The sequence below is a fragment of the Agelaius tricolor genome, unplaced genomic scaffold (assembly GCF_023055355.1).
Source record: "Agelaius tricolor isolate 1412-34295 unplaced genomic scaffold, bAgeTri1.0.p SCAF_5, whole genome shotgun sequence".
Taxonomy (NCBI): domain Eukaryota; kingdom Metazoa; phylum Chordata; class Aves; order Passeriformes; family Icteridae; genus Agelaius; species Agelaius tricolor.
This window is the reverse complement of record NW_027269265.1, coordinates 55,346,995-55,361,526: the sequence shown is the minus strand read 5'-3', so window position 1 is coordinate 55,361,526 and position 14,532 is coordinate 55,346,995. Positions and strand designations below refer to the sequence as shown.

At 38.5% G+C, this 14,532-nt stretch overlaps 1 protein-coding gene across 7 annotated transcripts in view; it reads left to right on the top strand.

The window, feature by feature from the left end:
* PPFIA1 (PTPRF interacting protein alpha 1) overlaps positions 1 to 14,532 on the top strand; it is a 53,988-nt gene that overhangs the window by 18,334 nt on the left and 21,122 nt on the right. For 3 of the 7 annotated variants that reach the window (XM_071428358.1, XM_071428360.1, XM_071428356.1), the window contains exons 3-17: positions 2,883 to 2,984; positions 3,489 to 3,653; positions 4,486 to 4,560; positions 5,006 to 5,107; positions 5,359 to 5,580; positions 6,305 to 6,451; positions 6,989 to 7,123; positions 7,719 to 7,793; positions 8,221 to 8,304; positions 8,803 to 8,934; positions 10,320 to 10,382; positions 11,391 to 11,470; positions 11,713 to 11,845; positions 12,469 to 12,692; positions 13,268 to 13,499. In XM_071428358.1, coding sequence (XP_071284459.1) covers positions 2,883 to 2,984; positions 3,489 to 3,653; positions 4,486 to 4,560; positions 5,006 to 5,107; positions 5,359 to 5,580; positions 6,305 to 6,451; positions 6,989 to 7,123; positions 7,719 to 7,793; positions 8,221 to 8,304; positions 8,803 to 8,934; positions 10,320 to 10,382; positions 11,391 to 11,470; positions 11,713 to 11,845; positions 12,469 to 12,692; positions 13,268 to 13,499 — 1,971 coding nt within the window. The remainder of the gene's footprint in view (positions 1 to 2,882; positions 2,985 to 3,488; positions 3,654 to 4,485; positions 4,561 to 5,005; positions 5,108 to 5,358; positions 5,581 to 6,304; positions 6,452 to 6,988; positions 7,124 to 7,718; positions 7,794 to 8,220; positions 8,305 to 8,802; positions 8,935 to 10,319; positions 10,383 to 11,390; positions 11,471 to 11,712; positions 11,846 to 12,468; positions 12,693 to 13,267; positions 13,500 to 14,532) is intronic. The other 4 variants (XM_071428362.1, XM_071428359.1, XM_071428361.1 and 1 more) reach the window with 2 other exon arrangements.

Here is a 14,532-nt window from a genome sequence, read left to right as displayed (position 1 = left end):
GCAGCAATCCCTGTCACTGTGTTTATGCAGCAGCCATATAAATTCCTGTGTGCACTCTTGCTCTGGGTCATCTGACAGTGTGATGGTTCATGTCACAATTGGGATCTATTTGTGCCACAATTTATATTTACACAGGAGTATGCAGTGGACTGGAACTCTGTGTCCTGTAACCATCTGAGGAGTGAATAGCTTTTCTTTCAAATATACAGCTGGTTTTCACATGGGGAAGCTCATACAGATAAAAGATATCCATATATTGATGCTATGCAGTGATTTGAAGTTGAAAAAGGATGATGAGACAGTGTCTGGTAGTCCTTGCTGTGCTCTTCATCCTGTTCTCAAGACTTGAGATAGAGGCAGGAAAAATATAAAACTTCAGGCCAGTGTAATCTGGAGAATTGGGCAATATTGATGTTTCTAAATGTTGATGTTGGCATTTTTAGGGTTTTAAAAATGTCTCTTCTTATATTATTACTAATTTGGAAGGGGAACCACACCAAGAAAGTAAGTTCATACCAAGCTCTTCTCAGTATTACATAATAATCTAATCTGTAAAGATAAGCGAGGACTGCCCTTGAAAAATGGGAGCTTTGGTTTCTGGTTTACCTGAGCTCCTGTGAGAGCAAAAGGGGAGTGTGTTGCCAGTTCCCTGGGAGTCTTGGAAGCTCCCACAGGTGGGATGTTGAAGGTGCAGGAAAAGCTTGGATGTGAAGGAGCACTCTGCTGGGAAAGCTCATAGTAGAGTCAATATTTCTGTCAGCTCCAATGAAGCCTGAAGTAGGTTTTTCCTCTCTTGGTTTACCTTGCACTCAGGACCCTTTTGTAACTTGTTTTGTGTGTGTAAAAGTTCTGGTAGCTGTATTTACAGACCACGTTGTTTTGGAAGTATTTCCTGGCCATTTGGAGATAATAGGCTTTTTTTTTTTTTTTAAGAATGCAAATTAAATACTGCAGTGAAATATTTATATGAATGTAATCATTGTGTTAGAGAAATCAAATAATTTAGCAGTTGAAAAAGAAAAATAAATGAAGGTTTTTTGCAGTTTTTTGCTGATTAAGTGGGGGGACTGAAACTTTTTTCCAATGAGCAGGATTTGATTTAGGAATAGGGATTATAGGGATGGATTCTGCATCTGTGGTGGTGGTCATATTGCTGTCTTTTTCACAGCAACTTTTATAAGTTTGATATGTTAGTAATTCCAGAGTTCACTCCAGGTGTATATTGTGCAATGTATTTTTTGCCTTTTCAGTCACGTGTATCTTTTAGAATAAGGTTTACCAAATGAACATTGGAAATTGCAGTGTCTTTTGACCGTGCCTGCTTATTTTAGCTGCATGCTAGAATTTACAGATGTGCTTAGTATAATTAATTGGTTGATGTGGCCTTTTGTTTTTAAGCATGTGCATTCTGTCACTTTGAATTTTGCTGCAGAACAGCTCCATCTTAAGCTTTCACTTGATGTGCAGCTGCTGGCTGATAAGCAGTGGGTCTTGCAGAGTTTGGAAAAAGTAGAGAAGCAGCAATTGTGTTTCCACTTAGCTGGATATTTGTGTTCACCTTGTCCTGCTCATCACCAGCTCAGCTGTGCAAATCCATTGTTTATCAGGCAAGGCTCTTGTTTGTGAGTATTCTCCTTATTTTGGAGAACAGAAAGGAGTGTTAGTTACTAGCATTTTGATGTTTTCTTATCCAAAAGCTCCTGGTGTGTTCACTGGCTACTGGAGTGACTGAAGGATAGTTATTTTCACATTATAAATTGCATTGACAAGGCATGAGCGTTGCTTTCTTGCAAGGCTCTTTTCTAAAGGATGGACTTGTTCACATTCACACTGTCAATTCTCATTTCCAGTTTCCAGGGTAGATTAAGTTATGCTTTGAGTTTGCTTCTAAATGTGGTGTGTAGTTGTATCTCTTGTTCTATTCAGAGTATGCTCCCTGAGTTAATAGAACATTTAAATGTCCTTTTTATTAAGTTTTATATTTTATTTTTAGTGAGGCTGTTGATAGAGAGGAGAAATGGTCTAGGCTGCAGTGGCACTTGCAGATATTAGTACAATCATTTCCTGACAGAAACCCCTAACTGCAGGAGGATATTCTTCCATATTGGCTGTGTTCACTGCAGTAATAAGCATGCAGTAGGTGTTGTGAGTTAGCTCCACTCCTGTTCCCTGTTGACACTTCACTCTGTACTGTTTCTCTTTGCTGGGGTTTTGTTTGGTGAAATCTTTATTGAATTTGAAGGGTGAGCCTTGTGAGGGCTTTGAGCCCCCGGGCTCAGCTTTCAGAAAATTCTGATTCTAATCTTCAGAGATTTCTAGCAGGACTGAAGGGAAAGGGCTGCTTCATTCCCCTTTGTGAGATTGGAAGGAAGGCTTGAATGAAATTCCTGTATTTAGCTGTAATCTGGTACATGTCAGGATTATTCATTGTTGCTCACAATTAAATAATGACTTGAAATATGTCATGTTTGTTGGTTTCCTTATTTTGCTGTGCTTTTCGTGTCTCCTTCAGCATTTGTTAAAAAAAAAAAAACCAACAAACCAAAACTCACAAAACTAACAACTCTTTGAAACTATAACAAAGCATGTTACAAATATGTTTTTCCTTTTGCTTACCAGGGAATCCCCAGCTCAAGGCAATATAATTGCCTTGAGACACAAACAAGTTTTCAAAGTCCTGGTCAAACATCATTTGTCTTTACAGTTGGCAGCATGAAGGTTTTAAATGTTTGAACTGAAGCTGGCTTAGCATGACTATACAGTTGTATTGGCTTTGCACATCTGAAATGAATGCTTCAAGGAACTGTCAAGTGCTCATATGAATCCACTCTCACTGTTTGCTGATATTTGATGTGCTTATATTTCTGTCTGCTTTGTTCCAGGAATTTGCAGCGCTTACAAAAGAGCTGAATGTATGCAGGGAGCAGCTGCTTGAAAGGGAAGAAGAAATTGCTGAACTGAAAGCAGAAAGGAATAACACGAGGGTCAGTTCCTTGTCTTCTCCAAGCTCACGATTGTTAAAGCATCCAGCTACAGGGAGGAAAACAAATGTTGAATTTGAAAAGCTAAAATTATTTCTTCCTCTGATACTTGTATATGAATCCCCATGGAAGGGCAAATGTGTGTGTGTTGATCAAGAGGGTTTGGCAGCTCATGCACAGCTCCAAATGCTGCTGTGCAGAATCAGGAAAAGCTTGTAAGACTGCACTGCTATCTGCTATCCAGATTTCTTGTTAAAGTTTTGTAATCCTGCAGCTCTGGGATCAGAGGAGCAGAGTGGGCAGGTTGTGGTGATGTGTTTGAGTAGTTTACACTTCAAATGCAGCTGAAATGTTAAAAACGAGTCCTTACACTCAATACAATATCCTTTGTCTCTGGAACTTGAAGTTTAGAACTCTACACTTGATGTTCTAGAAGGCAAAGTTTTCTGCAGCTGTACAGAACAGGAATAAAGATTATTCCTTTCTTTTTTTTTCCTTTTGCTTTAGCTATTACTGGAACATTTGGAGTGTCTTGTCTCCAGGCATGAGCGATCCCTCAGGATGACTGTTGTGAAGAGGCAAGCTCAATCTCCAGCAGGAGTTTCTAGTGAAGTAGAAGTTCTCAAAGCACTAAAATCCTTATTTGAGCACCACAAAGCCCTTGATGAAAAGGTAATGAAGTATTATACCTAACACCTTTCCATCCTCTGTCCTTTGTGTGGGCCAGGCAGTTTTTGTACTGAAATTGTAGAAATCTCTGCAGTGTAACTACACTGGTAAATGCTCTCCTAAATTAAGGTGCTGCACTTAACTAAAGCAAGGTGCTGTGGTTTATTCAAGCACTTCATTAACTGTGTTAATGTAAAACTCAGCATGGTTCAGGAGCAATATATTTCCTGTAGGAATGCACACAGCTGCTTACCTGTACAACATCAGGATTTATCCTTTTGATTATCTAATAAAAGAAATAGGCTAGAGAGTAGAGGAGGAGAGGAATCTGCTTACACTGGGATAGAAATCTGAATTAAAAGAACTCCTCCCTTCAGTTGTGCCTGATATTAACAGCAGGATATGCAACTGCTGAAGTTCACTGTAAATTTTCTTGCCAACTTGCAGTTTATCTGTCTTTGGGACCCTTGTATAAAAAATCTGGCAAATGATTTTAAGCGGAATTTTACTTATTTCCATGTTGTAAATGAGCAAAAGCAAACACAGTCTGTGCCTTGCAGAAGGACAAGCAAATTCTAGGTATGTTTAGTTCTTTAGTGCCTAAACATACAGGTCATGTTGCTTCTGACAGAAAAAAGGAAAAGCTAGATAAGATACACATTATTTGGTTATTTTTTTGGTAGCATGTGTTGTAATTAGGGCTGACTCCAGATCAAGAAGGTTTCTAAGTGTAATGGAAACAGTGTCATTTATTGTTTGTAAAGGCATGGCATCAAGTAAAATTGATTTCTTTTTGACTTGAATGATTTCAAATAATTTGAAATTACCCTTTCAGGTAAGGGAGAGATTACGAGTAGCACTTGAAAGGTGTAGCTTATTGGAAGAAGAACTAGGTACTACACATAAAGAGGTAAGTTTCTGTCTTAAAAGAAGGCTTCATGTGTCTATTGTGGGTGTTTCAGTCAATATTTGTACAGAGTAATTTATTAAGTTTCACTTTCACTCTTCTTCCTTTTGATTTCTTGCCAGATGGAATAATTGTTAATTTTTAACTTAGCTGCTTTGAAAGAGCAGGAGAGGAAAAAACCAAACCTCAACCTCCTGACACCCTCTCTGCCCCCCAAAAAACCCAACCAAAAAACCCAACCAAACCAACAAAAAGAGTTCCTGTGCCTTTAAAATAAGGGTTTGCAGTGGCATAAGGTATTTGAGTGCCTGTGCCAGATTTTATTAATACATACCTGGCAGTAGAATCAGTAATTGTTGTTTTGCTCCTTTGCTTTTGCAGCTGTTCCTTATATTATTAGTGAAAAAGGAATTGGCTTAAAACATGTGTCTGTAAACTTTTCTTTCAGTTAATGATTCTGAAAGAGCAAAATAATCAGAAGAAAACACTTCCAGATGGGATGCTGGATATAAATCATGAACAAGAAAATACACCAACTACAAATGGGAAGGTACAGCTATTTACTTTGCTTAAATGACATATGGGTTTCAATCATTAACTATAACATTTTAATTTTAAACCATAATAAAATATTTTTGAACGATCATCTAGTTAAAAAGTCATAGTTATTGAAATTTCAGCTTTTGCAGTCTGTTCAATAATGAAATTATCTTTGGGAAAGGATGTTTACAGGTGAGTAACAATTTGTTTTTCAATCCAATTTGCATCATGCTAATACACTTTTTTCCCCCTGTTTAATAGAGATCCTCTGATGGTTCGTTATGCCACGATGAAAACCTTGCTAAAGTGATTGAACTCCAAGACATCATAGATAAGCAAAACAAAGAGCAGACACAAATGAAAGAACGCCTCACTGCTTTGTCCAGCAGAGTAACAGAGCTGGAAGAAGATCTAGACACAGCAAGGAAAGACTTAATCAAATCTGAAGAAATGAACACAAAGTTACAGAGGGATGTACGAGAGGTGAGGAAGGAACTGTCAGGATTTGGGGAGTCACAAATGCCATCTTTATAAAATCTTAGTTTCACTGGTGCTCAGTTGAGCCTTTATGTTTTTGGAAGTTTTTGGTTTGATAGATTAGAAGAAAATGTTTTTTTAGGACATGATGGGTGTCTGGTTTTTGCTTAAATGACCAAAGGGTCCCATTGTCCACTTAAAAAAATCTGTCTTCAGGATAAACCTATGACTAACTAGATATTTCATTAATAGATTGGAATTTAGCATTGCTAACTTCAGCATGTTCTGGAAGAGATGCTTGCTCTTGTCATACATGCTTAGCTTATTACTCTTGCTTCCTTTTTTAGAAGATGCACTTGGTTGAGGAATCCCTTTAATTTCAGTGGTGTGGTTGACAGTTCCTGTCACTGCTGAATCCCTAATCTCTAGGGTCCCACATATCCTTATTAGATAGAAAGGGAGCTTAATTAAATCCCAGAACACTCTCTCTCTGACCATCCCCAGCAATCAAGATTTGCTGTGTGTGTACCATTGGAAAGGAAAGTAGCAGATCTGGGGTGTAAGGTAATAAAGACCAGTGGTTTTTAATCATTAACTGTTTTAAAAAGCCATTTCTTTCCCCTTCATTTTTTACTGAGAAAAATAACCTGATTTAAAAAATATTTTATTGGAAATTGTTATATTTGAAATTATCTCTCACATTCTGACTTCTGTTGTGTGTCCTGCCCAGACCCTGGCCCAGAAGGAGGACATGGAGGAGAGGATCACCACTCTGGAGAAACGCTACCTCGCTGCACAACGTGAAGCTACATCCGTGCACGACCTCAATGATAAACTTGAAAATGAAATTGCCACTAAAGACTCCATGCACCGACAGGTTGTGGTTTCAAATGAGATGAAGTACATTTTGCTCAGCATAAAGCTAATGGAGATAATTAATGTTCATGCTGTGCTCAAGCACTTTGCTTTTAGGGAGATAAATATCAGCTGTAATGTGCTGTTATTAGTGATTGTTTTTCAGGAGCTGGAGTCATACATTGCAGAGATTTTTACCCTGGGAATAAAGAGGAGACAGCTTTACTGGGAAAGGGAAATGGTTTTGAGAAATTTAGTGCACTTTATCTTGGGCAGCAGGGCTGTTGTCCCTATTAATTGTGGATTTTTAAGTTACTGTATGTGTATCCAAGCATCTTTAGTTTTGTGGGTGAGAATTACTTACTCTGACCTAAACTTTTAAGATTTGCATAGCATGTAGTGGTTTTTACAGGCTATTGCCTTAGTGAGAGAGGAAGTTTGAGAAGTGCTTGACATTAAATGGTCCAACTTTATGAGCCAGAAATGGTTGTTTAGCCAACCACTTTCTAACTAATCACTTCTTTAACCCTCAACACTTGCTGGCCATAACCCTGTGCAGAGTGAAGATAAGAACAGGCAACTGCAAGAGCGACTGGAACTGGCTGAGCAAAAGCTGCAGCAGACCCTGAGAAAAGCTGAGACTTTGCCAGAGGTGGAGGCTGAGCTGGCACAGAGAGTTGCAGCACTTACAAAGGTGAGGTGGTGGCACAGTGTCCTCCAGACTCCCTCCTCCATTGGTGTCCCACTGCAGAAAATCTGTTCCTAGTGTTGGTTTGATTACGTTTGATTTCCAGTTTTACTACAAATAATTCAGAAAATATTTATTTCCTGCAGAAAATGTTTATTTCCTACTTTTTTTTTTCCATTCTTCTCTCTGAGGACACTCTGATTTACTCTTTCTTTTTTTTTAAAGTTTCTGCTCTTTGGAACTCAAGTGGGTTTTCTGTTAACTCTTCTACATCATAAAAATATCTTCCTGAATCATTATTTTGGTACTTTTTAATAAAAAAAATATTCAATAATAGGCATAAAGTCTTCTAAACATGAACTGTTTCTGAACCTAAATTTCTTACACTGCTAAGTGAAGCAAGTGGGGAGTGAGAGAAGTTGTGGTACGACCAAATACCAGGATTTTTAGAGGGCTGCAAATGGAGTAATGAAATCTAAAGAATTATATTTAGTTAACTACAAATGAGCCTTTTCAAGTGTGTGTTGTGCATGTTTTCTTTCAAAGCCTTAGTTTCATTTTTTTTCCCTGTTATCTTTCCTGTCCCTAACTGGCTCTGTAGTCTGACCTTTTGTCTCCTGGGAGCTCTGCTGCTAAAGATGCTAAAGTTTTGGAACTTGCCACCAAGCTTAGGAAGGTAGAATTTGTATCTTAGTCCTTGTCTCTGCTTGCTGCTTTCTGCTTTGCCATGATTACTAACAAAGGGTCCCATCGTCCAGGGTAGTGAGGAGAAGCTGAAAATGCACTCAGTCTTGACTTTTATTTATTTTTTGGTTTTATTTCTTGGGGATATGAATGAACTTTGCTGTTGCAAGCTTGTTTGCAAATAGTAGTAGTTGATTCATGATTGTACTTAGGGGTGAGAGGTTTCATCATTTTGCCACTTCCCATCTGAACTCTTGCAAGGTCCTTTTGGTGACAGAAAAGCATCTGTTCTGCATTGTCCTTTATCATAAATGGCAGTTGTGCAAAGCATGTTAGAAATATTCCTGTGCCTCAGTGTTTCTGTGCTTTTGGAGCCTAAAAAACCCACCCAAATTCTAATTTTGCTCTCAAATTGACAGGCTGAGGAGAGACACGGCAATATTGAGGAGCGGCTGAGACAGATGGAGGCACAGCTTGAAGAGAAGAATCAAGAACTGCAAAGGGTACTGCACATCATTTTGACAAAGATAAAGAGCTGAAAGCAAGGACCTAATCCTCTTTGTTTCTCAGCTTTAAAATAAAACTAGAGTTTAGGCTGGCTGCTAGTGAGTCACTGTACTGTGGCTAACCTGAAATCTCAAGGAGAATGTGCTGAAAGTCTCCAATAAAAGTTTGAAGAAACTTACTGAATTAAATGACTATGGAAAAATTGGTTCCTGGGTTACAGATAATGGAATCCATTCTCAATTGTGCCTTTAAAGTTTTTGTTAATGTAGGCTTGGATTTTTGAACTTCTGATCTTGGATCACTTATTAAAGACTGAAGTATCCCTTAGATTCCCTTTACAGAGCCCTGGAGCCACATGCAGTGTTCCTCTATGGAAAAATATTGTTGTTAAAAAAATGCATTTGGATTAAAGAAAGCTTGCTGCCTTCATAACTTGGAAATTGTTAGAGATATTGCAAATCTGAAGTGTCTTCAGCAGCTTCTTTGTATCTCAGGCTAGACAGAGAGAGAAGATGAATGAAGAGCATAATAAACGTTTGTCAGAAACTGTTGATAAGCTCCTGTCTGAATCCAATGAAAGGCTCCAGCTTCATCTCAAGGAGAGGATGGCTGCCCTGGAAGACAAGGTAACAAGTCACATTCCAGTAATGAATGTGTAATTCTGTCATGATTTGTGCCTTTTGCAACATGTCTGAAACTTCAACAAATAACCACAAAACCCTTATTAATAAGTAGGTGCTGTTAAGGCCCTTTTTCATTGTGGATTTTGAAAATGTGCTCTTAAAAATAATTTTTGAGGTTGTCCCTGGGCACTGCACTGTGGTGTTGAGAAGGCAGCTTTTAAGAAACTTTATCCTTTTTCATTTGACTGGTGCAGATTGCATAAATAGGCTCATCCAGTGTAATACAGGAAGCCTAAAGCACTGGAACTTTGACCTTTCCAGTTCAGTTTCCTTTGTTTCCCACTGCTTTTGGCTGCACCACTTCCCCTGAGTCATTGTGGGATTCCTGCAATTTGCTTTTCTTCTCAGGTAGCTCATTTTGGGACTCATTATATGCATGTAAATGGGCTTTTCCTGGACTGTCAGTGCACATCTTGGAGCTTTCCCCTGCACTTAGTTCATCTCTTCTGACACACTTTTCACTCCTTCTCTTCCCTTCTGCTTTTGGATCTAGATCCTTGTGGATTATTCTTCCATGCACAGCTTGAAGTTAGATCCCTTATACTTCATCCAGCAAAGCAATGTCTTCTAAAGTGGCACTTTGCTTGATGCTGACTTTGAGTTGCTTGGTCTTGGATTAAAATATATTTGGTTTCTTCTGCTAGAGGGTGAAATGACCATCTGGGGAAATGTTTCAGGAAAATCTGAGTGTCTTTGGTTTTAAAGTCATGGCAATAAAATGCTTTGGAACACAAATGGTGTTTCCAGACTTGTACTGAATGTTTGCTTCCTCTTGCATTCATGCATAATGCTTGAATAATAGGTGATGTCTCAGGGTTGACCCTGACTCCCTCTTATCTTCCAAACCATAACTACATTTGCAAATAATGAGGAAAATCTACTTGTCCTTTACTGTAGTTAACAGCTTCTAGAAAAGTGTTCTTGTTGAGGCTTCCAGCTCATTCTTTTATGCTAAGTTGGGAAGAAACATTCAAGTAACATTAAGACTTTGTTCTGATCATGTGCTCTTTCTTGAATTACTTTGAATTATTGCATAATTATTCCCTTTTTTTACAAGTTAGACTGTGAAATGGAGCTTTAAAAGGCTGCTATTACTATTAAAGATTTATGGAACCAGTACTATTACTAAATCCATTATTTAGTGGGCTGTACACCTGGAAGGATAAACCTTCAACTATAATCAAAGTGAAATGATGGAAGCAATCAAGCATGTGTAATTTAAGATGCATTTGTGTAGTGTTGACTGCATTTTTTTGATAGTCATCATGGTTATGGTTTAAAAGTGTAAAGCTTATGAGTGACTTAATTTGTGATGCCTTTAATTTCAGAATTCACTTCTTCGAGAAATTGAAAATGCAAAAAAACAAATAGAAGAACTTCAGCATGAGAAGGTAGACTGCATTTCTGAAATATTATCTTGGAACTTAATTGCTGCCTTGCTACATAGCAGGATCAGATTTTAATTCCTCATAAAACTTAACATTTCCTGCTCTGTTTAAGAGAAAGGAGTTGTTATTGCTTATTTTATGGTATTGTGTGCCACAGTTTTAGGGGGATTTTATAGATAATACATAACCTTTTAGTCCAGGACTTAACACACTTTTGAATATATGAAGTGCCTGGATATGTTGGCAATTGGCCAAAGTTTGGAGATGGTGTAGAATTTTTGTACTGTTGTACATATGACTTTGAACAGCAAAACCAAATGAGAAATACTTTTAATGTGGGGTATTTTTCCATAAGGTTTTCTCAAAGCATTGAATATCATGAAATGCTTGTGCAACTGCTAACGTTACATTTATTTTTAAAGTTTTAAGAACTGGGGAGCAGAGGGAGAAATACTTATTAGACTTGGCTGCTCCTTAGCAATAGCAGCTTATATTCTGCTTGTCCTGGAAATGACAAGGTCCCTCCTTACAGATGTTCATTATCAGCCACTTTTCATGTTATTTAGGCTTTTGTTGTTTTCACATTCATTGTATTTCTCTGCTGTTAAATTCTGAGTTTCTAGAGCATGTAAAAAGTGTCCAAGTTAAAAGTGAATGCTTTTAGATCCTTTAGTGCAGGAAGCTTGAACAAATCTTCTTGTTTCTTATCATCACTTAATTATAATTAACTTTGTAGCCTGTGAACTCATAGCTGTTTTTAAAATCTATATTGTCATTGCTAGAGTCAGGGTAGAGAGGCAGCAGAATTATTCTGGGATGCCCTTTTGTGACAGTGCTGTATTGCGTGTAGCAATAGCAATGTTTAAATAGATAAAGGCTATATCTTAAAATCTGTTATTTCCAACTTTCAGAGAAATGAGATAAAAACCCTAAATGCGAGCTTATAAATTTGTATTTGACACTAATTTTTTTTAAAAGCATATGATATGTTTTTTCTATTTATTTTTCCAGGATCAACTCGTATTAAATGTTGATGCATTAAGGGCTGAAAATGACCAAGTGAGGCTCAGAGCCACATCACTTCATCATAGGTACCTGCAGTAGTTTGGTTTTTTCCTATTTTCTTTAAGGTCATTATGCTAAATACAATCTTGTATATTATAAATGAAAATGTTTCAGTCACAGCTATAAATTCAGTTTTATAAAGCACATAAAACAATTTTTATGCTGCTTAAAAACAAATGGCAGTGGTGGGACAAGAGAAATCCTTTGGGCGACTTTTTTTTGTTTCTTTCTCCCTTTGTAAAGATGAAATGTTTGTTTTGTGTTGCAGCAGAGCAGATTTCAGATTCCCTGTGCCATCCTCCTCTGTGGGGGACAGTCACACAGACTCCTACAGCTCCTCCTCCGTGCTGAGGCGGCCCCAGAAGGGGCGTCTGGCTGCTCTCAGGGACGAGCCTTCCAAGGTAAGGAGGGAAAATACAGATAACAAAACAGATTTGTTCAGTGCACGAGGCTAATCAGGTGCAAGGAGGTTTTAAAATTGGGAGAACCTGGCAAAAAACTGCTGAGTTTTATAGATCCTGTTTTACCAACTCATGAACAGCTGCTGGTCCTTTTAATTGTTAGCAAATAGTTGCAAGATTATGGTTTGGAGCTCCTATTTTTTTTTTAATTTTGTTTTTGTTTTTTAATTTTGATAAGCCTATAAAGCACAATTTGAAGCAGTCCTACTTTTGTGTCTGTCCACCCTAATCTAATACATTACTGTTCTGCAAGCAGTTTCCATTTCCTTTCAGGATGCATGAGTGCCCATTATATAAAACTGATTCCACAGTTCCCCTGGAATTGATAGCAAAATTCTACTGTAATTAAATGTGTGTTCTGCATCTTGCAGTTAAATGAAGTTCAAAGCTTTCTACATTATAGCTTTTTTTTTTTTTACATTTCTCTAAACATTGCTGTCTTGATGGATGCATTCAGCATGTAAGTGGACTTACATAAATTACTTGAAACATCTTGATAAGTAGTAGAGATGTCACTTTTTTCCATTTGAGCTTGGATTTATTTCTTTAATGGATTCTTGTAGGTTCAGACCCTGAATGAGCAGGACTGGGAGCGGGCCCAGCAAGCCAGTGTGTTGGCAAACGTGGCACAAGCATTTGAGAGTGATGTGGATGTGTCTGACATGGAGGATGACAGGGAGACCATTTTCAGCTCAGTCGATCTGCTGTCACCAAGTGGTCAGGCTGATGCTCAGACTTTGGCCATAATGCTGCAGGAACAGTTAGATGCAATCAACAAAGAGATCAGGTATGGCCTGTCTGCTGTGGAGCTTTTGATAAAAATATGCTGAAAAATGGTAATTTCCCCACATTTTTCTGCTGAGTGCCGCTTCTGTTTGCGTGGCCTTTGTGGCGTTTTCTGGAGTCCCCTGACAAGGGGAGGAATGATGAATTTGACTCCATGTTCTTAGAAGACTAATTATTTTATGATATGAGCACTATAGGATGTGAACACTCTATTAAACTATACTTAAGAATAGAGAAAAGATACAGACAGAAGGCTACAAAGAATGATAATGAGAACTCGTGACTCCTTCCAGAGTCCCGACACAGCCTTTACCGCATGATTGGTCATGAAGTTAAAACAATTCACATGAAACCAATCAAACAACCACCTGTTGGACAAAAAAAAAGTCTCCAAACCACATTCCAAAACAGCAAAACACAGGAGAAGCAAATGAGATAATGTCATTTTCATTTTTCTCTGAGGCGTCTCAGCTTCCCAGGAGGAGAAATCCTGGCGAAGGGATTTTTCAGAAAATACGACGGTGACAGTAGTCCCTGTTGGAATGTCACGTCCCTGTGAGGCTCTTTTTCCCCCAGGCTGATCCAGGAGGAGAAGGAGAACACGGAGCAGCGCGCGGAGGAGATCGAGAGCCGCGTGGGCAGCGGCAGCCTGGAGGCGCACGGCCGGTTCCGCTCGCTGGGCTCGGTGGCCCCCGCGCTCGGCGGGGCCCTGGCCGGCTCCTCCCCGCCCGGCAGCGGCCGCTCCACGCCGCGGCGCGTCCCGCACAGCCCCGCCAGGGAGGTGGACAGGCTGGGCATCATGACACTGGTGGGTACCACGGCCTGCAGGCTCCTCCTCGGAGCGCTCCTGTTCCCTAGGACATGGGCTGTTCGTTCCTCTCCTGCTTACTCAGCTGTATTTTTCCTTTCTCTAGGTTTTTCTACTGCTTCCTTTCAACTTCTATAAAAAGTGTAAGATACATAATGATTAGGAAAAACGTTCAGAGCTCGAGTCTATAATTTGGTCAACATCTCGTGCCTAAGTATTTATTCCTTCTGTTGTTATGGTCTTTCTTCAGACACCTCTTTCTAGAAGAAATAATGTTTTCTTTTCAACCACTTTCTCCATCTGCTTTAAACTTTATTTTTAGCAGTCCAGTATTCCAGTAAACACTCAGCTAAAAAGTGATTTGCATATTAATCTTGAAGACTGGGATGGTATCACTGCTGTTTGAATATTAATGAGTGCTAGTGTCCTGCTTTAAGCTATTAAAGCCTGATAGGTAAAAGAAATACCTGTTAGACCTTGTGGTTGATAAAGTAGTTTAGTCTTAGGAGTTCAGAGAGTACAGAAAGATGTTTTCCTTCTTTTGACATTCCTATGACTGCTGAGAAAGATTAATCCTTCTAGGAGCTGCCTTGTGCATGTAAACACATCTGTACAATTAAGATACAGATCTCCCCCTTTCTTGTTTTACATAAATGTTAAATAAAACGAACAGTTAAAACCAAGTATTTCAGCTAAGTAGTTTTGCTGGCTTTTTAAAATTAATGTGCACATACACCAAAAAGTATTTTTTCATAAAAGGGAATAATTTTGTCTTCTTTGCATTAAAATAAAAATAACTGTACTAGCTCTAGCCATATGTCTAGGGGTAAGCAGTCTTCTAAAAGAAAAGCTATCAAAATTCAAATTGTGGAGTTTTTTATCTTCTAACATTTCACAATTATAAGTTAAGCTAAATAACTTCTCATGCAGAAAACCATATACAAATTTAAGTAGCTCTTTTCCCCAAAACTAGATCAGGAGAATTGTCTGGTCTGAAATCCAATGCAATTGAAGAAAGTGAACTGTAATTAAG